Here is a 22,619-nt window from a genome sequence, read left to right as displayed (position 1 = left end):
AAAAAGTTCAGGAAAGCCTCCCAATTCTAAATCATATTCTTCTTCTAATGGTCACAAAGTTAAATCAGCTAATTGGAATATATTTTTAATCCTCATTTTTGGTAGGTTTTTATATCATAATTTACCTTTAATTTGCTGTGAAGGGTTTGAACTTAATTCTCAATTGATATTATTTTGTAGGAGTAGCACTTTAAAGAAACACACACACACACATGCACACATGCATAGCAGTTCTTTTCTAATAGCTTATTGTGCTCTTAGATCTATACAATCTTCATTGGCAATCAGCATTAAATACCACTCTACCCTCCTCCGCTCAGGAGCTAACTTGCTGTGCTAACCTATCTTTACAAACCTTGCTATATACTTTAATCCTTTCAAATGCAGCTATGACATAAAGTATTACAGACGTTTAAAAACCTGTTCTCTTGAAAAAAACTGTGGAGCATCAGTAACCAGATAGTATTCTCAAATTTCAGTGATCTAGTCCACGGAGCCAGCCCTGTGCACAGCACTCTGCTTCACGCAGTACATGGCTTTAGCTGGCCAAATCTTTCTTTTTCCCCAATGAATCAGTAGAACAGTAAAGATCTTACTTTTTTTTAAGCAGTGGCATATCAATGAGGCACAGATGTGTATTCCAACTCTGCATGGATGAGCACACTGTTCAATAGTGCTGGCTCACACGGTATCAGGGTGAGTTATCACTTCCCATGAAGGCGCTCTTATCACCAGGGCCCAGAGAGGTGGCTGCAAATCACAGCCTTTTTATTTTCAAGGCAGTTTTGCTGAACATTCAGGCTTCAAAGATTCACACTTCCAAAACTCTATAAGAGTTTGTGAACGCTCAATTTGCCAAAACTGTTTACAGTGTAATTGGGCACCGTACCTGTGTCCATGAGATAGCGGAGGCGCTTCTCCACCAGCGCGGCACGGGTGTCAATTTGCTTCTGCTCATTCTCCAGTGCTGCCAATTCCCCTACAACATACTGACTGGTGTCTTTGAACCCTTTCTGTTAACGAGAACAAACAGGAAGGGGAAAATCACTTGTAAGTTGCATTTCTCCTTTCTATAAACACTTAGTAAAGCACTTACCTAGAGAAGCAAACATACACTTAGCCTCAACCTTAGCACCAAAATGCCACCCCCTCCCTGTGTTTAGGAATCTTTCATATGCATCACATCAAACGAACTGTTGCAAAGATTGAATGCTGCGGCTGACATAGTGCTATATTTATAAACCCATACCCAGAATTGTCAGATATAAAAAGTTAATAGTTAGTTAGTTACATGGCTTTTCCACTTAGAATTTGGTCAGTAATTTAGGCATAAACGAACACAGAAAGACTTTCTCCTTTGGAGACTATTAAATCTTTCATTCAAAAGTACAATAATAGAAGCAAGGTTTTACTATGAAGTTGATCTTTAGAATCTGTAGAAACAAAAGAAGACTGCCCTCCTGTTTGTTTGCTTTTGTAGGAATTATCTCGTTTAATATATACACACATTTTAAATGATAAAAAGAGGCCGAGTATGGCTGCGCATGCCTGAAATTCCAGCACTCAGAAGGTAGAGAAGCAGGTGTACTGCCTATGTGTTCAGGTCTAGCCTGATCTATGTAGTAAGTTCCAGCCTAGCCTGGACTATCTAGTTAGGCCCTGTCTCAGAAATCAAAAGCTGAATGAGACAAAGTTTGCAATGTCTCCATAGTTTCTTCTAGCTAGATCCTGTATATCACGGAGCTCAACTGTTTCTAGTCTGAATGAGACAAAGTTTGCAATGTCTCCATAGTTTCTTCTAGCTAGATCCTGTATATCACGGAGCTCAACTGTTTCTAGTCTTGAGGGGTATAAATTTTAACTAGGCAGATATCAAACCTTGCTACTTAGGATCTAATTCAACTCGCTCACCGTTTAATTTTTCTCCTTAACTAAAATTATATTTGTAATTGAAAATTTACCTTCAGAGTTCTTCATAATTTAAAAACGCTCCTATAAGCTTTACTTGAAATACAAGTTTTATTATGAAATACCAGTATAGCTTTTAAGTTTTTATTTTTAATTGTAGGTATATATTTAATGGGCAGGGGTGTTACCTATGGTACTGCCACACAAAATAAACAAAAAGCTCTCCTAACTCTTGTACCCTTTGAGCTTCCTAGGTATTGAAGCGATAGCTTAGTCGCTACTCGTCACAGCCACGATCGCCAATCTGTAAAGCACTATTCATTCAGAGACAGAAGTGGCACAGTCCTGTCAGATGCTTTCTCAGAGCATCTGGTGCTGGAGGCACACTGGGGTTAAGAGAGCTGTGAGAAACATTCTTTAAGCAAGAAGCACAACCAAGAGTTACAGTTATAGATTCCCATGGTCAGTTAATATGTTTATGTTTACTTTTATTTTTTTATTAGATATTTTATTTACATTTCAAATGTTACCCCCTTTCTTGGTTTCCCCTCAGAAAACCCCCTATCCTCTCCCCCTAACCCTCCTCACCAACCTACCCACTCCCACTTCCTGGTCCTGGCATTCCCCTGTACTGGGGCACAGAACCTTCACAGGACCAAGGGCCTCTCCTCCCACTGATGACTGACTAGGCCATCCTCTGCTGCATATGCAGCTAGAGCCATGAACAATTAATAAGTTTAATTATACTTATAGTTTACACACTTTCCGAACTATTAAAAAACTGCATTTTTATTACCTTTACTTGTTAAGCTGATTACAGCAGTTGATAAATTTAAAGTTAAAATATTTTAGAAGATTGTCAGTCTGGCACTCTTACAGTCACTGACTACAACATCACTACATGGCTTAAAGAGTCACACAAAATGGACAGTCTTCAGTTCAATGGATGCTCCTGGTAAATATCAAATGTAGGAGTAACCTGGTGGATGCTTCCCATGTACCTACTGCCAACACAGAGTTTTTCTAAAGGACTGTTCTGTTTGTGGCCCCATCTAAAGGGATAAAACAAACACTGTGCTTTGCAGACAATACAAACAAGAAAGCAGAAATTATAGGAACACTAAACTTCATCGCACAGTACAAATTTCATAATCAGATGCCACAGTTCTGCAGTGCTGAGGACCAGTCACCAGACCTCTTCAGTGTGAGGGCACACTGCACACAAATACTCTGAGGCTCACTAAGTGTCACAAAATGCTTTCTCAGGAACCACCAAGGGTGTTTTTTTTTTTTTGTACTTAGACTTTTCTGGAACTCCTGAAGGTGAAAAACATAAAACATGGTACTTTTAGAGTCCTGAAATGCTGCTCATAACTTTTGAGTTGCAGATTAGATGATTTTAAAATTAAAAAAAAAAAGATGATTTTTTTAACAGTGAAAATATTCAAGCTGTAGATAATACAAAAATAACACCATGAAAGAGAGCCACACTTCTTTCTAGACAAAAATTCAAGTTAAAACTTGTTCTCCTTGCTTCTGTCCCGCAGCTGTCCATCAAAAGCAGCTTTCTCCCCGTGGTCTATCAAATATTTCCCTCACAAATCAATTTTACACATGATCAGCCCATACCCCTACTGAGCTGAACCTCCCCGTTAATTAAGTGAAGAAATTACCATATATATTATATTAATGCAAACATCATTCAGCTAGTAATTCACGGCTGATCTGGATAATGGAAAGGTTGAACACCCATTAACCCAAGCCAACAAAATGGGTTGGCTGAGAAATTCTAGCAGGTCTCATGTGACTTCTCCCTCTGACTGCAGCCCTGCGGTATCTGCTATTGTAATAATTAAAATCCTCCCGGTAGATCAATACTGGAATCTCTTTATGGGAAGTGCCCTGATGGAAATGTCTCAAGGAAGCTGGGGCTCTGGAACTCTGAAAAATTCATTTTTTTTTATCTGACAATTATCACCACTCTGCAGACTAATTCAGCAGCCTACCCCTCTCACACTGCTTTGAATGCGCTGGAGATTGACATCTTAAAAAACCTAACATCTCATTTTAACAAATAAAGGCACCATTTCCACATACAGTTTGGAATTATCAGCAATCATGAAACCACACAAAAAATTAATATACATTAAGTACTTCATCTTCTGATGGCTTCCTCTGAGTTTCAGTTATCGCTGCCTTCTCCTCAGTTCCTCTCTTTGTATCTTCCTGTATTGATCTCTGTCTTTTCATCTCTTAAAAAATGGAGAGAGGCATGTAAAATTATTATAAAGCTTGATATTTATATATTGAAATGTGGCTTTACATTATCAGCACTTCTACATTTAATACATATACACCTACAGTTAAATACTGTTACATCATGAGACAGTTCTAAAAGCGCTCCTACCTGGTCTGTTCTCAACATACTGACTGAAAGACTGGAGCTGAGTCTTTCTGACTGTAGAATCCTTGTTAAACACAACAGGATTTTTGAAACGTTCTGTTGCTTTTTGTAATCGTTCAGTCCGGAGATCTTCCACACCACTCTAAAAGGAAAAGAATAGATGGCACAGTAGTCCCGAGTATGGAATTGTATGTCAGGTAGGTAACTTTTACCAATTTAAGATGATGCTGACTTCTAAGCTATTTGGAAGCACCTTAAAGCATTATAAATTGCTTAGTAGCTGCTTCTATGGCCAGTTAGCAAAACCTTTGGGGTACAGTTTAAATCCTCCATGACTTCGATGTCAGACACTCCATGCTCTTGTGCTTTCTGCTGGTGATAAAAGCATCATGAGGAGCCATGTTACCTCCTATGTCCCCCACGACTCTACCCCATCAGTTTGTAGTCCTACAAACTTATATGACAAGAAGAAACAGTTTCCGATTTTATGCCCATTCAGATAACCTCTAATTCTGAGCGAGGGCTAAAAGGTAGGATTATAATACTACCCCACTGAACTGAATTTCATCAGCTATTACTTTCCAAAGCTCGATTTGTAAGTAAGCCCTTTACAGCCAAGGAAACTACAATTATCTTTTCAGGGAGCTTCCTATGTTAATACTGGTAACAAATTCAAATGGTTCTATCAACAAGAAATATCCCAGCAGACTGAGCCACTGCAATGTGTGGAAGCTGCAGATACCGAGGGGCTGTGTACCAAACAAATATTTCATTTTATACCTAATCTTTTATTATTTTTATTAAGTGTTTTGAAAGTAAATAGGGAAAGGCTAAGATGCATGACTAATAGCTAAGCCTGCTGAATGCTGAAACTGGTTATCAAAAGCTACCAAGACTTTGGCCTTCCTCTGCATTGAGACAATCAGTAATGAGGGAGTCCTCCAATGGCCTATTCTCTAGTCTCAAGGAGGCCCGGGATACAGAATCCTCAAGGGAAGGTAACAGTTTATCCTTTTCCACAAACACAGAATGCCTCATTTATAAATGTGTAAACTGCATTTTATTAAAAAAAAAAATAAAAACCCAAATCAATGCTGAAAGCTGCAAGGAGCAGATGGGCGCTGTGCGCTCCTTCTAACGCCACTTTCAAACCTCCACTAGAGAGTCATACAGACGCAATCTGTTTAAAGTCTATGTTTTGTTGGAATAACTTTAGAAATTACTACAAAAGAGCTTTTTGCAAAACAAAATCAGTTTCATATATGTAGATAACTAACTTACGAAAATGAGACAGTTGTTTAAAATGTTCAAAGTTATCTGATAGATGTGTCATTAGGATCAACTTTATAATATGTTAACTAGGTAATTAGAATACAAATAACTTTTGGCTTTAACTTCTTAAAAACTATTTTTTTACTGTTATTCTAATGATTATCTAACAGTTTAAAACTTAAGTCTTTACTAATATAAACAAACATGGCTAAAAATTTCTCGGGCTGGCACCATGCTAAAATATCAGTGTGATTAACCAGCAAATCCCATCTTAAGAAACCTTTTTGTGACTAGGAACTTCTGCCACCTTACAAATGTATTCCTCTAAACCCACTAATTCAGTTAGCCTTTTCAATCCATTGTATTATTCTTAGGCAAGCTTCATTCTGCATTAAATCCAGTGCAGAAAGCTAAATTGAACGAAAAAAAAAAAAAAAACCCACCCACCCACCAACCACAAGCCCCAAGCCAGGCTTCCTTTTATTCAGAGATAGAGACGGAAAAGTCTTCTGCCTCTGCCACACACTTTCATCACCAATTATAGACATGAGCAACAGGGAGCAATGAGGGCCATTGTTTTGGGGCTTCAAAGCTGCTCTATCAGGGGGAGGCAATCCCCACAGTCCGCAGGTGGGTGAAAAGTCACACAGGATGGCTGTCCCCAAAGCTGGAGACATGCTAATAACAGAATGTGAGGAGGGAGGTGGAAGGTGTGAGTGAGGACAGTGCAGAAGCCTGTAATAACAACAGTGACATGCGCGCGCACACACACGCATACACGCGCGCACACACACACACACACACACAGAGGAACGCAGGCACGTGCACGAGCACGCTCGGCCTAGGATGCTACAGCAGATAAGAGCAGCAATGGCACACACTTCATACAGTGGCTTTAAATGCTATATTCAATCACACTGCCGTCCTCAGGTGTGATGCATTCTCAGAAACAACACTAACTGGTGTTCATCTGCATGGGTAAAAGATTTACGGAGACAGAGAACATACTAGAATTCTCATGGCAATATCCCTCTCAGCAGAATCTGAGTTCAGCAACAGCTCCTGAGTATGTGTAGCGCTTGGAGCTGCTGAGTCGGTCAGGTCAGCAGGATTTACCTTTTCTCCTTGCTCGGAGGCCTCGGTTACAGCTTTCTGTGCAGCACTGGGGGGCGAGTTTGCCACCTGTGGCTGGGCTTCTAAGAGCTTCTTCAGCCTCAAGTCCACCACCTTACTATTCTGCTCTGTTAAAGAAGCAAACGCCGTGAGTGACAGGTAAGAGGCCTGAGATATACAGGCTACCAATTTCAAGTGACATCATAGGAATATTACTACACTTTAAAAAAAATAATAATAAAAAAAGGAATATTACTACACTTTAAAAGACACTGGGGCTAAGACAACACTCAGAGAGCTGTTTTGCTATAGATTTCGCCCTCAAGATTAATCCCTTAAAAAACATGGTCAACGTGCCTAAAGATAACAAAGTTATGCTATAGGCAATATTCATTAGGATTACCTGAAAAACAGAAATATATGACACACATATACATAACTGTATACATTGTACATAATAATACAACAAACTAGATACTTAAGGGATGTTTTACTTGTTTCTTTGTTTTTGAGATTGGATCTTCCTCTGCACTCCTGGCTAGCTTGGAAAATGCTGGACCCCAACTATGTAGAAAAGGCTGGACCTGAATTTGCAGTGATCCTCCTGCCTCTGGCTCTCGGGTGCTGGGATTGCAGGTGGACACAACTAATAAATCTTGACACTTGAATTCAAATTATATTTTCCCTACCATTTCAATGATTTTAGTATGCAAAATTCACATATGCAGTAGCATCTTGAAATAGGTTATCAACATGATCTCAGTAACATATACACTGTCAGAATCCAGTGTTTAAGTGTGTATACATATATCCAGCATCAAAATAGTATATGCTTGCAATTACTTTCTACTTAAACAGCAGAGATGCAATAAAAATTATCATGATTTTAGAATATACTAAATATAGATAGAAATGGAAAGCAACCAAACTATGGTTATAACTTTTCCAAGCAACAATTTCAAATTATCCTGCAGGTATATAAATTTCTAATATGAAGTCATTAAAAATAACTAGAAACAAAGATTTCTACTTTAAAATTCACACAAAGTGGTGTTTTTTAATAAAATGGTTGTAAAAGACATGCCAACTTTTGGTGAATGGTATTTTTCACAAAGATTAATAACTTTTCTAATTATAATATCCTTAATAAATGTCATTATCATTACTTCCATGCAAATTTTTCAGTTTATACTGCCAGGCTTCTTTTTAAAACAATATCAGATGAACTATGGTCAAACCAAGATAAAGATTGAACAATTTATTATTAAAACATTATGACTTTTATATACATATTGATAAAGGAATTTTGGAGAAAATAAAGGAAGATAAAAATCATACTATTTTCTGTGTGCTTCCAGATTCCCATCTGCATTCTTATTTTTTATTATCATAAACTACAGCTATGGATTGGGACGCCCGTGTCCGTACAAGCCTCCACTGACTGGCATGCTGAAGAGTTACATTGACTGTGGGGAAGCTGGTCATCCCAGCAGTTGGGAGGCTACACAGGAGGATTATCGGTTCCAGGGTAGCCTCGGGTATTGTAGTGAGCTTCAGACCAGCCTGAGTTATGGCCAGTCTATCCCAAGTGAAGCAGAACACCAATGCCAAACAGGAGACGGAGGCATGCTTTTCTTCTCAAGTCTCTTGATTTTTACTTTTTATTGTTTACATATTATTTTTTTATGTATATGTGTGTGGACATGTGTGGATCTGCTTGTGTGTATGTACATGTATGCATGTGTTCAATACTAATACTGGGTGTTTTATATTTTTGAGACTGGCTCTCTCAGTCATTAAACCTGGCACTCACTTTCTGGGCTAGCCTGGCTGGCAGGCAAACCCCGGTGACCTGCCTGTCTCCTGATGTCAGGGCTGGGATTACAGAAAGGGGCTTTTGTAACTGGGTGTTAAAGATCTGAACTTAAGAGACTCATGTTTGCATTGCAAGCATGTTCCCCAATAGACCACCTCCCCATCTCTGAGAGAATTTATTATTTTTTCCCTCAAGTACAAAAGTCAAGCTAGCCAGGATTAAAATTAGCTAGTTTTAAAAAACAAATATCCCACAAAAGTTGTAACAGCTAATTTCTCCACGTTACCCCCAAAATGGCTAATTTTCCTATCGTTTTAATCTATTCTAAGTAAGGAAATACACATTGATTATTTTACTGATTTTATAATCCCATAACCAGAAGTCTATCTTAGAGTCCTCAACAGTAAAAAGATGTTAAGAATTCTCTTCCCCCTGTTCCTCTTGATAAGGAAGAATTTGTGGTAACCATAAAAGGAGGACAGGCAGACAGCAATACAAATATTTTCATAAAGAGAAACTGAAGATAAATTCTACTGTCTTTAAGAAAGAACTAGAAGTTGGAGAGAGATGGCTCAGCAGTTAAGAACACTGGTTGCTCTTCTGAAAGCCCAGGTTCGATTCCAAGCACCCACACGGAGGCACAAAACTGGCTGTAATTGCAATTCCAGGGGATCTGATGCCTCTTTCTGGCCTCCAAAAGCACATACTTGGTGCACAGACATACCTGCAAGAAGAGCACCTGTAAACATAAAAAAAATAAAAAATAAAAAAAAATAAAAAAATAAAAACATTTATTAAAAACAAACTAAAAGGTGGTTTTAGTTTTGAGCTAAACATTTAAAATGCTTTCCCTAAATATTAGGATTTCCTTGATCAGTTTATCTTAATACTGAGTCCTGAGGGAGGTGTTGACAAAAGGCCACGAGTTTTCTCAGCTGTTGCTGTGGTTAAGAGGACCCTGGACGGTTGTTTTCAGGAGAAGTAGCAGCTGGAGGTGGGGGAGACAAAGCAGGTCAGACTGTAGGGAGGATCACCATCAGGGAAGGACACTCCTGGGACTCATGTAACTCCTTATCCAGAGTTTTTACTGCCGTGAGAATTCACCTCGAGAGCCACTTCTGGAGCACGTGGGTATATGAAGCTCTGGATTGCTACCTGCTGCTACTTATGGCGGCAAGGCACACAGAATGCACACCAAAAGCATCCTTATATTTTAAAAGATGAGTTGCAGTGTGACAGACTGACATGACAGAAGATGTGGCATTCATCTAATTGTAGTCTACACAAGTAATTTACAGAGTGCCCTACTCTAACCAATTGTTCAGCATATGTAAAACAGTAATAATATCAAACGCAAGCAAGAAAACTGCAAAATAACTCAGTAAGACTAGAGAAAGATCTCACAGTATATACAGCCCAGGCTGGCCTGGAACTTAGTAATTACCCTCCTATCTCAGCCTTATACACCAATATCCCCAGTACTGCCATTAGTAATTCTAAGTAAGTGAGTCTGACTTATGGATTTAGATTTGACCTGAATTACTCCATAGTTACTCCACATGTAGTATACACTAGCAATCAGAACACGGAAGCAGTGAGGAGGCCACTCATGGAGTGCCTATAAACTGAAACTAGAGTGCTTACTAGTAATAAAAGAACTTACATCGTAATTTATTATACAAATGCTAAGCTATTTGAACATTCAAATGAAAACAAAATAACATGAACATTTATGGAAGGTGGAGTTGACTAAATCATCAGTGAGGGCATAAGACATAAAAAGAGTATAAAAATAAATTATTATTGACGATGTAAAAATAAAGTTTGCCATGCAATAGGACACAAAACATTGACAATTTGAAATTACCGGGATTATCAAGGTCACTTTCTATATTAGTAAGTTCATCTCCACCTCCTACAACAAAGCCTTCAGGAATCTCTTCGTTAGTATCTATCTCAATATTATCATTTTCATCTGTAAGAACATGTAGCAATAATGTTAGTATAGCATTCATATTTTACACTCTTTGTCTTCAATTCCAAAGAAGAAAAACAAATATTTCAGTGACAGTTACTCTGAAGTCTGACAAGGATGAAGCAAGCTAAGAACTCAGTTGTAAGTGACTTTTCCACTAGTGGATTAATAGTTATATTTTACATTCTTATGTCAAAGCTCAATTATCACATCAAAGCAGATGCAGAGGTCTGGACAATTTGCAACCCGCTGTCTCTGAACCACTGAACTCATTAAGTCCTTGTGTTTTACTGTATAATCTACTAATAATCACTAATACAATGATATATGAAAATAAAGTTGACTTACTGAAAAACATCTGAAATTCTGAGTTTCATTTTTAGATAGGTTGTATTGCACATCCTGTTTGTTTTGGGCTTCCCAAGCAGTCACCAAAAATGTTAATGACAGTTAACACTAAACAGGCTCCCATCTACTGTATGAGGCAGTTAGAAGAAGAAAACAAAGAAAAAGGACTGAGAAGAGCCTCCTCCTGGAGCAGGGGAAAGGCAGGTATAGACACTGCTGCTGCTTTTAGAGCAGAATCTCAAGCACATACGGCTATATTACCCAGCACAGTCAGCTGACAGCTCCTTCTCATCAACTACGCCCAGCACAGCTATTCTGCACATTTCCTGAAGGTGAACACCTTAACTCCATGGTCCTCAAAACTTCTCCAAATAATTCTGTAGCTTAGCAAATGAATTAGCAAACACTCCCAAGTACTAAAAAGGTAGTCAAACACTTCTGTGGCACTCTGTGCGAGAGACATTAACTATTAATGGTTTCAGGACAGGTAGCTACATTGGCTGCTGTCAATCAACTGCCACGGATTATCACTAACCACAATTAATCTAGAGACACAGTGCAAAATGCAGCCTTCATTCTCTTACTAAAAAACAAGACAAACCACATCAGTGGCTCTTACCTGTGGGTTGCAACCTGATTGGGATATACCAGATGTCTACATTACGATTTGTAACAGTAGCAAAATTATAGTTATAGAATAGTAACAAAATAATTTTATGGTTCCTCAACTATAACATGAGGAGCTGAATTAAAACTCACAGACTTAGGAAGGTTGAGAAACACTGATCTACAGTGTTCTGTTAGGTAACTTGCAAAATACTGTGCTAGATGCTGAGGAGATAGTAAGTTTTTATAAGACATTTATTCTACTCAGAACAAACCCATTCAAATAATTATAATACTATAAAGGATGTGAGTTATATGGTAAAAATATGGTACAGAGCAATTCAAAAGATAAAAAGATTTCTCTTTGCCAATGACACCAGAATTCCTTTCTTGGAAGTACTAAATTTAAGTCATGTCACTGAGGGGAGGGCATCAGAGGCATGAAAGCAGGAAGACTAGGCTCTGTCCAGAGAAAGCTGCCAAGTCCAGTTTGCTGAGGTACAACTTGAAGGGAAATAACAGAAGGTGAGGCCTGAAGGGCAGAACTGGAGAGAGCCCCGGGGGCAGAATGGGGAGCTTAAATGCTATTGGTGGGAATGGAGAGATATCAGTGCGCTAACAAGATCATAGTGCTTCCCAAGAGTATGTAGATTTTAGCCACAATATCTGCTTGTAACCAATCGTGAAGGGAGTGTAATTCACAGGCAACAATGGCGGCACCTTAGGTCCTTTACGTATGAGACAGCGTCAATATGCCTCCTAAGTGCGGTTCTTGAGTATATGTTCATTTCCTTCTGTGAGAGAGACAGGAAGTACTGCACGGACTATGATCAGGCAGCAACATCACTCGTGCCGATGCTGACCTAGCTGTTGGGAGTTGTAGAGACTAGAAAAGCTGCAGGTGGGGAAATCTAGGTGTTAGGACCTCTGTGACCTGAAGAAGCAGAAGAGAGCCTAATGGAGAGGCGCTATAACAGGACTCACACCTGACTGGATGCTAGGGTATGGGGAAGACACTTGGTGAGGAAGACAGTTCACTCAACCTTAGACAATGCTGTGGAGATGGCAAAGAACAGAAATGCAGTGGGGTATGGGAACTTGGGAGTTGCCAAATCCTGTTTCATGTTCAACAGGTGCCGGATGTGTTCTCTCCAGGAAAAAAAATGACCTCCATTGCTATTACCACTCACCAATAATCTAGATGGATTAACACGGTGTTAATATTCATATTGTTAGACTTAAATAAAATGATTACTCTCTGTGAAGACAAACATAAAAACTGATCTTCTATCAGCCCAGCCTATGCATGAGATTTTACTTCCAGTCACTAACATGTTTTGAAATGAACTTTAAATTCTTTTCAGCAGTTACAACATACTTCTCAACAAGTGAGAAACTTTAATGCATTCTAACAGAACTCAAGTACATGTTTATGTGTATGTGTGCGCACATGCATGTGTGTATTGAAAGACACTACATCTATATCTATGTATCAACACACACATCGATTGATCGATCTACTTGTCTTCATGGCTAACCATGGAAACATCTGGCAGGTGAGCACGGCAGAACCAGTGGTAGAGATCCACTGCATAAATGCAAGAGCACAGGAGGGTCTGTGCTCTGTGTGCAGGAGTATCAGCTATGTAACAGAGTGTGAAGATATGTGCTGGCTGGTACTGCACATCCCTGACACTGTGTACTACATAGCACAGCAATACAAGCAATCTTCTATGCTTTCTTCACAGGTAATGAAATCAGGACATCTGGTGATAGCATAAAAGCAATATCTGCAATGCCAAGGAAAGAAACTCGGCTGTCATTAAAAAACATTTCAGAAAAATAGAAGATTCAGAAAGAAGTTTCTCACTTAACCTTTCTTTCTGTTTTCTTTTTTTCTTTTTAATTCTCAACCAAGGTCTCCATGAAATTCAGAACTTTCAAAGTTCTACAGAGACCAAACAAAAGATAGAAAATGCAATTCAAGTATTATAGTCCTAAAAGAGGAAGAAAATAAAAGCCACTGAAAATCTCTAAGATTTTTTTTTTTTTTGGCCCAACACATGTGGTGACTCGCACTATCCCATGTCACCACGGGACCTGGATTCCTATGGATCTAGGTGAACTTTGGCCCAACACATGTGGTGACTCGCACTATCCCATGTCACCACGGGACCTGGATTCCTATGGATCTAGGTGAACTTTGGTTGTGTGGCATAAGGATCAGCAAACGACCAGCCAGAAGCAGAATCTGCTCCACCATGTTTGAGAGCAGAAACACTATGCCTGCTCAGGCACATATAACTCAAGGCTGCTCTCAGACTGCATGGGCGGAGTGAGCCGCTGCGGTGGAGACCAGGTGGTATTTACTCTGCCACACTAAGGAGCTTGCTGAGTGCTGGCTGGGACAAGCAGACAGGAGTGTTTGAATTTCAGGAAGACTCTCACAGCTCTTCCTTTCCCTAAAGGTCTCTCCAACTCACAGCTTACATTTGAGATCAGTGCAGGACACTGAGGTGAGGGAAGACAGGCTTTTATATCTGTTCCTTCATGGACATAGACCAAGACTCACTCCTGAGGACAGAGAACAGGACCACTCTACTTGTCTCAGATCAGTCTTCATCTTTTCTGTCTATCACCTGCACTTGCGTGTTTTTATAATAATGTTCACAAATCACCAAGGTCATGGTGTCCACCCATGGATTGATAAAGAAATCTTCATACAGTCAACAGAACAGAACAGAACAGTACAGAACCACAGTCACAAGAGCAGGCCATCATTTCTCACCATGGATGGAAATGGGATCAGTATGTTGCATGGCACAAGCCAGCCAGCCAGGCAAGTACTATTGCTCAGCCATATACTTTCTACAGACTGGAGAGGACCAGATGGGAGAGAACAGCATCAGCCTTGCCCTTAATCTTCCATTCAATGTGTTCACTGCAGTTACTTTGACTGCGATGTGATGTCAAGTCAGGTCTTTGCTTTCCCCGACTGTAGGAAGAACTCCAGTCATGGGCTACAACCCTAAAAAGGTTTCTTGGTCTGGCCTAATCTTGATATACACTGCTCAATGAGGTTGTATTTTCTATTTTTAAAAATTTCTTATCTGAGGGGAGGGTTGATAGCCTTCAACAATTTATTTATTCCACATGCGTGTGCCTGAGTGTGTTAGTTACAATGATTGAACCTAGGGCCTGATTGGTGCTAGACCAAATCACTCTACCACTGAACTACATCTGAAGCCCTCAACTTGAGTTGTATCACAAAGACAGCACCACCTGCATAGGCAGCCACTGTATCCTATGCCATTAACTACAACTTTTTCTTAGCATCATCAACACTGTTGTCTAACAACAGTAAGCTTTTACTATAAGGAACCAATTATAAAATCATAGCAATAAGTTCTACTTTACTTTGCAGAAATTCACTATTGTACCGGCAAGCCTCTTCCTTAGCTCCAGCTCTCTAGGGTTTTATTTAAGCCTCATTTACCTATTCTTGAGGGTAATAATACTTTACGGTTAACTAAGGACATGTACCTGACACTTTTATTACATAATTTTATTAGATAAATAGATTACAAACCTTTGAATTTACTTTGAAGTAAAAAGCTCACAGGCCTCTTGAATGTATTCCTAGCAAAAGTGCAGTTTCAAATTACGGATACCCAAACTGAGCACTGAGAGGCAAAAAATTCTTTATTTTATATGGCCCTTGCCTCAAGACTGAGCTTAGAGGTATCTGCTTAGATGACTGTCTCAGAGTCAGGACAATAGAATTGACCTGAAGGAAATTGATATGGAACATAGTAATGATTCTTACATATTGGGATATAAAGAGTCTCATGCAGCCTAGGCCTGATGCTCTACCTCCTGATGCTGGGGATATATATATACCACCACACCTTGCCAAAACTACTTCACAAAATTTTATCACATTTTATGTGTGTACAAGGAGTGGGGTAGAGGGAGTATGTGGATGATGGTGCCATAGCTCACATGTGGAAGTCATAGGCCAAAGTGTAAAACTTGATTCTTTTATCATGTATGTACAAGGAAGGACTGAATTTAGGTGAGCAGGCATGGTGGAAAGTGATTTCACTAGCTGAGCCATCTCACCAGCACAAAAATATCACTTAAAAGATCTCATTGAAGGGGAAAGTCCTGGAGCTGTGTTGGAAGCTTAACGGCAAAATGCATGCTTAGCATGCACAAGATCCCAGGTTCCATCTCTAGTACAAAACCAGACGATGTTTCCCATGGAAGAGCTCACCACTAGCAAATCCTACAGTGTAGACACTAAGGACTTGAATGCATCTCACCTGCTCTCCCAACAGAGAGGCATCAAGGGATATCATAAACCTAAAGAGTGCAACCTCTTCTTCCTCCCTCCCTTCCCCCCACCTCTGTCTTCTTTTTGAAATGGGGGTCTGGCTATACAGCCAAGGCCAGCCTCCAGCTTGAAATCAATCATCCCTGCCTTGGCCAGGATTACTGGCTTTTGCTCCTATGTCCAAGCTGAAGAATGATGCTTGCATTAAAAATTAAGGCACAAGTTGACCTGGAAAAAAATAACACTTATATTCTGATTTACAATGTTTCCCTTGGCTTAGGACAAACCAACCACCCATATCAATAGGCTAGAAAGTTTACGGTTTTATGTAACAGTTTGAAGTAAAATAAGAAGTCCTAAAAGGTCTGTTGAAGATTTCTGGGTTCTCTGTAGAATGTGCTACAAGATTCTTTAGCTCACCTCCAGATGCCTTTGACCTTTCTTTCAACTTTTCTGCAGCCATTTCACCATAGCTGGGAAGTTCTGACATCTTCACTCCGCATCGAGCTTCTGCTATTAGCTGACGAGCCCTCTCTCTCAGCTGCCGACGTCTCTCTTCATCTTGCTGCTAAGATATATTGAACAGTTGCCAACTCAGTAATTGACAGAAATGCAATTTCATTTTCAATCTGATCATCGTGATAGTAACTGGTTACAGCATGGTGCTTGGCCCACATTATAAACAGGGTGCTCCACATCAGCTGGATGTCACACCAGCTTTAAAAGACATCTCCGAATCAGTTCTTTAAAACATTTACAAATCATTGGACTAAAATGTCCATCACAAATTTAAATTAAAGAATGTTTGGCAACACAAACTATTAAAGAAAAGGCAGAAATTATTAATAAAAAACAAGACTCAGAGAAGAAATTCCCAATAATCAGAATAGAATTGGGATTAACAATTTATTTTTTAAGAATAAAATTTAACTTGCTATTTTCTAATAAAGGTACTGAGCACTGTCTAAAAGACACCTTGATACTATAAAAATACAGTAATCCAACTTAGATAAAATACAGGAATGGATTTTTTCCATAGAGTAAGAGTGAAGAGAGTAAGTTAAGTTAGAGTTAAGTTCTAACTTAAAAAATGCCAACAATAACAGAACTCTTTCCTTTTGCTACAGAGGCACAGTAAGGAAAAAAGCCAGTAAGTCTAAATAATAAAAAGTCTAATAAGGTTTTGAATTTAAAATTATTAAAACCTGCAACAAATAGGTAGATAGTTGTTGACTATTTAAGATGGGTTATTAAGAATTGTAAGCAGGGGCTCAAGAGATGGCTCAGCAGTTAAGAGAAAACCCTAAGCTGCTACAAGGACTTGAGATATGATTCTAGTACCCACGTAAAAGCCAGAAGTGATCTCTCCCATACAACTGCAGCCCCAGCACTGTGGGGGCATGGAGACAAGGTGATTTTGGGCGCTTGCTAGGTTCAGGTTCCAAGGTGGAGAATGATATCGGAATGATAGAGGAAGACATCTAAAGCCTTCTGTGGCCTCTGTGCATGTGTATACATACATACACACACACACACACACACACATGAGTGAGAGAGAGAGAGAGAGAGAGAGAGAGAGAGAGAGAGAGAGAGAGAGAGAGAGAGAGAGAGAAAGAGAGAGAGATTGCCAATACTATGGGAAATTGCTTGGTAAGCTTGAAAGTTTATAAAAACAAGATAAATCCTACAATAGGCTGGCTCCAGTATCTTGGTAGGTCTCTTCCCTAACATCTTCTAACCTCCATAAAACATGTCCATACTAAGTATTGAATAGCTGTGGCTTGGAATATATCATCGACTCTTCCTGGACCATGGTTCTCATATCATTTAATCTCTTCACTGGTGGGACCTCGTGCTCTCTCCTTGGCCACTGTACTACCCTGTGTGTGTCAGCTTATTAGCATCCGGAACCCCCTGGGAGCTGAGAGACTGTGTTGACTGAGAGATCCACTGGAGGGTGCCATTCATACCCTGGGAGGTCCTGGGCTACAAAGTGGAGAAACAGAACGCAACAGCACGTGGGCACTCACTGGTCTCTGCCCAGAGGCTGCCATGTGACCAGCTACTTTGGGTTCCTGTTGCCTGGACTTTTCCACTGTGATGAACTATACTTCAAATGTGAACTAAAACAAAGCCTTTCTCCCTTGAGTTGCTCTTATTGGACTATTTTACACAACAATAGGAAAAAAGACCAAAAGGGGGAAAAAACCACGTATGAATATTTTTTTAAAGAGATATTTCATTATAACTTTTGAAACAAGTTTTGGCTGCGGGCAGGGTAGACAAAAGGTGTCATGGCTTTTGTGTTGCACCTGCAGGAGTGGAACTGACAGAGACTGATGTGGTCTGGCTATGGCCACTGCTGCCCGTGAGACAAGGAGGAAGGACAACACAGCAATAAAGACCAGAAGGCCGCCGACCCAGGGATGTATACCCCAAAGCAGCCTCTTAGGAACCACTGAAGATGGCTTGGGATGTTGGCTGTTTTATGCTGTTTGTTTTTTTTTTTTTTTTTTTTATACGTATGCTTTCTAAAGTTTAAGAGAATGAGAGATTAATTTAGCAGCAGTGAAATATAGGTTAACACAAGGAACTGGAAAGACATGAATTAGCAGGTTTATGAACAGTCCAACGAACCTATAGGTTCTAATAAGAACATTCAGGAAGAGGAAGTGCTACGAGGAATACAAAAAAGAGATGCAAAAAACAAATTTCTGTCCCATTTTTGGTTAGAGCTGTGGACAGAAGAAGGAAAATATATCTTAGTTAAAATGGAATGGGAACTCTCACTATGGACTTATAATAAACATAGGAAACTAACAGAAGCCAGCCCTAAGAAGGCAGTGTCTGGGCTAGGAGAGAGGGGGGTCTGAAGAGGCAAGAGGACCTCTGAGTACGAGCTGGGAAGCTGGGCTGAGGCTATGGTGTGAGGTAAAGCCAGGGCCATGGTGCTGAAGGGTGAATACAAGGTAGCCTGTAGAGGAGTAAGGAGGCCACTGAGTGAGATGTGGAGAACACCTGTCCTCACGTAAGAGGGTGTGGCATCATGAGAATCAAAGTGCAAGAGGCTTTCAAGAAAAGGCACTCACAAGCCAGAGGCAGGGGGATTTCAGTGAGTTCAAGGCCAGCCAGGGCTAAATAAAGAAACCTGTCTCAAAAATAAAGAAAGAAAACAGCCTATTACTGTGAAAGTCAGAAGTTATTCAGAAAATTTGAGAGGTGCAATCAGGCTTGGTAGACAGGGAAGAAGCCAGAGAGGTGCAACTCAAATCTGGGTACTTTAAAAGTCATTTTTTTTTTTGAGGTGGCTAAAAAACAAGCAAGCAAGCAAGCAAACAAACAAACAAACCCAAGAGATTTTTGGCATCATCAACATCAATAAGACCAGATTAATAGGTGTGTCAGGTAGGTAGGCCGGCCTAGAGGCACACTCTCAAGTTCTTCATAGGCAAATTGGCATACTCACAACTATCAAAAACAACAGTGAGTACAATGAATTGAATCAATGAAACCACATGCATCAATAAAAACTGGAGTTCAATATGACGGCAGAACATTAAGTACTGTAACTCACAAAAACCTGTGAACACAATAAAAAGACACATAAAGAGAACGTGTGTAAATCAAAGATTAGAGATCTTCAATCCAGAGGTTGGGCTTATTGTCACTAACACTAGGTCAGCCACACATCATCTGTGTTTTGATAGGAAGCATATTGTATACACACTATTTACAATGTTCTATTCCCAAGTGCTAAAGAGAATCCACTAAGTGTTTATAATTTCCATTTTCTCCATAGACACAGGGGACGGAGGAATAGAACAACACAGCCAGAAAGCAGCACCCAAACCAACCTCCACAAGCACGCAATTACGTATTATTTTAGACACATCAAGGGGAGAGACTGCTGAGTGACTCAGAGAAATGTGAATCTGATCAGCACAGGGCTGACAAGGGTGGTGGCAACATTCTCCCAAGCACACAGGAAGGGGCCAGGGACGAGTTGTTGGAATATACACAAATGTTACAGTGGAGTCTTCGGAGCTCAGCATGTGCAGTGTAGCTACTTGAGGATGCTTAGTTATAGCTATAGCCGAAGCACTTATGAGGCAGAGGCAGGAGGATTTTGGATTTGAGCTGAGTTTGGATTATACAGTAAGACCCTCCCATGAAACAAGAACAGCCTGAGCCGAATGTAACCAAAGCCTCTTGATGTTAGCACAGCGGCAGGATCTGGAAGGGGCATGGTGACTTCTTGGGGGTAGGGCAGTGAGAAATCAAGAGAGTTCTGACACTCCAGAGATGACTTCTAAGCCTCTGGAAACAAGCGCATTTGTAATGTACAGGGTAAGAATAAAGACGTAAAGATAATATACAAACAATCTTTCACTTATTATCAGTCTTTCTGGACACTGAATATACAGCATGAATAGATGAAGATGAAGTTTGATGGTATTTTAATGATAGTTACTGCATTGCTTGAGCTTTCATGTGCTAAGTACTTTATATTCATTACTTCATTTAATTCTTATACCCACCCCTTTTAACTAGTAACAACAGACTTCAAGTCCAAATGTTGAACAGCAAAACATCCAACAGTCCAACCCATGTCTGTCTGACTCCACAGCCCTTCCTCTTCACTATTAAATTATCTGATCCCCAAAATGTCAGGTTAAAAGCAGATGCCACAGCTCACATCTATAACCCCAGAATTTGGGAGGTGGATGCAAGAGAATCAGGAATTAAATGCAGCCTTAGTTAGTGTAAATTCTAGGCTAGCCTGGTCTACAATGATACAAAAATAGAATCAAGAGGCAGACGAGATGGCTTAGTGGGTAGACACTTGAGTTGGACTGCTGTGGCCCACAAGGTAGATGGAACGCTCACCTTTCTGACTTCGTTGCCCTCTTACCTCCACAAGCATGTTGTGGCATGTGCATAACCCTCTTGCCCCAATAAACAAAGCCATTAAAAGAAAAAGAAAAACCAAAACAGAGCCCAAAAGATCAAGTTACATGACCTGCTGAGCAAGACACAGTCTTTACTAACCCTGCATCCTTCAACTTAAGGAGAGTGGGAACATTAATAAAAACCATGATTTCATATGCCGAGGGCAACAAGATTTAAGCCAATTTCATTGCATGAATAATAACTTCTTATGGAGCTAGGATATGATGATTCACGCTAAGATGAAATAGTCTGGTCATTTTAACTGATTTAAAATAAACGATTCTGCCTTTCGCAGTACAAATTGGAACCCATTTTCTTTCTCACAAGCTACAACCTCCTAAATAAAAAAGTAGGCTGGGCGTTCACTAAGAATGTGTGCTAAGGTAGGCAACCGTTAATAAAAGCACTAGTTACAACACTTTAGCAATTTCTATGTAAATTGTTTATTTGTACTTATTTACCCTTCATTGTTCTCTACACAATGGAAAAATGCAAATGAACAAATCAGAATGCAGGCCTAATGGGACTCTCTGTTTATAACCATTAGCCCAGAGGTGTGCTGTAATTCAATTCTCAAGTAGCAAGATTTAGCCTCATTAACAGGCAGCAAGGGCAGGTTACAACTCATAAAACCCTACAGTAAACAAAGTTTATAGACACAGCGCAAAATCTTGAGCCTGATTGACAGAGTTCTAGTTCCCTATCAGATTGCCTTAATTTGCTTTTCCACTGATGTCCTTATACCACAGAGACAATTTTGCCTGGACCCACATCTCTCCAGTGGGATGGCATATCTGCATTGTTTGTTTTCTCACCCGCAAGAACCAACTGAGAAAATAAACGATAATGGTTAAAAGTCATGGGAACGCAGCCCAGCGGTAGAGCATCTGTCTGTTTGGGAAATGCTCTAGGTCCAATCCCTAGCACCATGCCTCACCATCCCTGCACAAAGTCCTGAAGGAAAACACTGCAATTGTATCAACTGAATGCATAAACAATGTTACCTTAATTGAGAAGTCCCAAATTTCCAGTTTCTTTATGAGAAGATTCATTCTAAGTAAAACTATTTCTTTTGTATGTAGGTTCCATTAAACGTCGGATCATGGAAATCGGGGATATATCTCAGTTATTGAATGTTTACTTCCCATGCATGGGACCTGAGTTCAGTACTTAGCACTATACACAGTCAGCTTGTCTGGCAATATTTAAACAATAGATGATAACCCAATCTGAGACTTTTACAATTATTTACTAAAAATGGCTACACCGTTCATGTCCAAAGACAACATGACCAGAGAGTAGGGCTAAAAACCACTATATTAGTTTAGTAAAGCATTCACTGCAGACTGCTCAAGTATGTTGGTAATATTTCTGATGATGCCTAAATCTAAGCACAGAAATGTTTTTTTGTTATCTTTCTTTTGACTACTCTTCACACAAAATAAAAAAAGGACTGACCTGCTGCCAAAGTAAATCATCAGCTTACTTGGGAAAATCTTGAGGGCCACCATCACTAAAGGGTACCCATTTACCTCACTGTATAACCCCCCAAAAGCTGATAGTTACTATTTCTAAGACATTTGCCCTTTCTACAGAGCTAGAATGACTTAGGAGGCTGACCGTGTCTTTCCAAAATGGATGTACTACAGGTAGAGTAGATGGGAGCTTATTTTGGGAGACCTCCCTACCCATGAATACAACAGCCTTTTGTGGAGACTCCGGCGTGTTTTCATGTGTTGCTTGTTTTGTCTCTGCTTTGCACAGTGCTGTGTGATAGCTACCGGCGTCTTGACTGATAAGAGACTGAACATCTCTTAGATACACTGTTTAATATCATACACATTGCAAATACCATAGTAAGAAATAAATTTTGCATGGTCTTGAGATTTCA

General features: G+C 39.8%; 1 protein-coding gene across 12 annotated transcripts in view; it reads right to left on the bottom strand.

Moving 5' to 3' along the window:
• Window positions 1-22,619, bottom strand: part of Ehbp1 (EH domain binding protein 1) — a 297,197-nt gene that overhangs the window by 47,233 nt on the left and 227,345 nt on the right. For 6 of the 12 annotated variants that reach the window (XM_085829085.1, XM_029483503.2, XM_029483502.2 and 3 more), the window contains 6 exons: window positions 16,199-16,346; window positions 10,381-10,488; window positions 6,701-6,825; window positions 4,316-4,454; window positions 4,054-4,160; window positions 890-1,013 (listed from right to left, as the gene is read on the bottom strand). In XM_085829085.1, coding sequence (XP_085685211.1) covers window positions 890-1,013; window positions 4,054-4,160; window positions 4,316-4,454; window positions 6,701-6,825; window positions 10,381-10,488; window positions 16,199-16,346 — 751 coding nt within the window. The remainder of the gene's footprint in view (window positions 1-889; window positions 1,014-4,053; window positions 4,161-4,315; window positions 4,455-6,700; window positions 6,826-10,380; window positions 10,489-16,198; window positions 16,347-22,619) is intronic. The other 6 variants (XM_029483505.2, XM_029483507.2, XM_021176349.3 and 3 more) reach the window with 4 other exon arrangements.

Source organism: Mus caroli, unplaced genomic scaffold (assembly GCF_978045245.1).
Source record: "Mus caroli unplaced genomic scaffold, Mus_caroli_1 scaffold_13, whole genome shotgun sequence".
Taxonomy (NCBI): Eukaryota; Metazoa; Chordata; class Mammalia; order Rodentia; family Muridae; genus Mus; species Mus caroli.
This window is presented reverse-complemented; position numbering and strand designations above follow the sequence as displayed.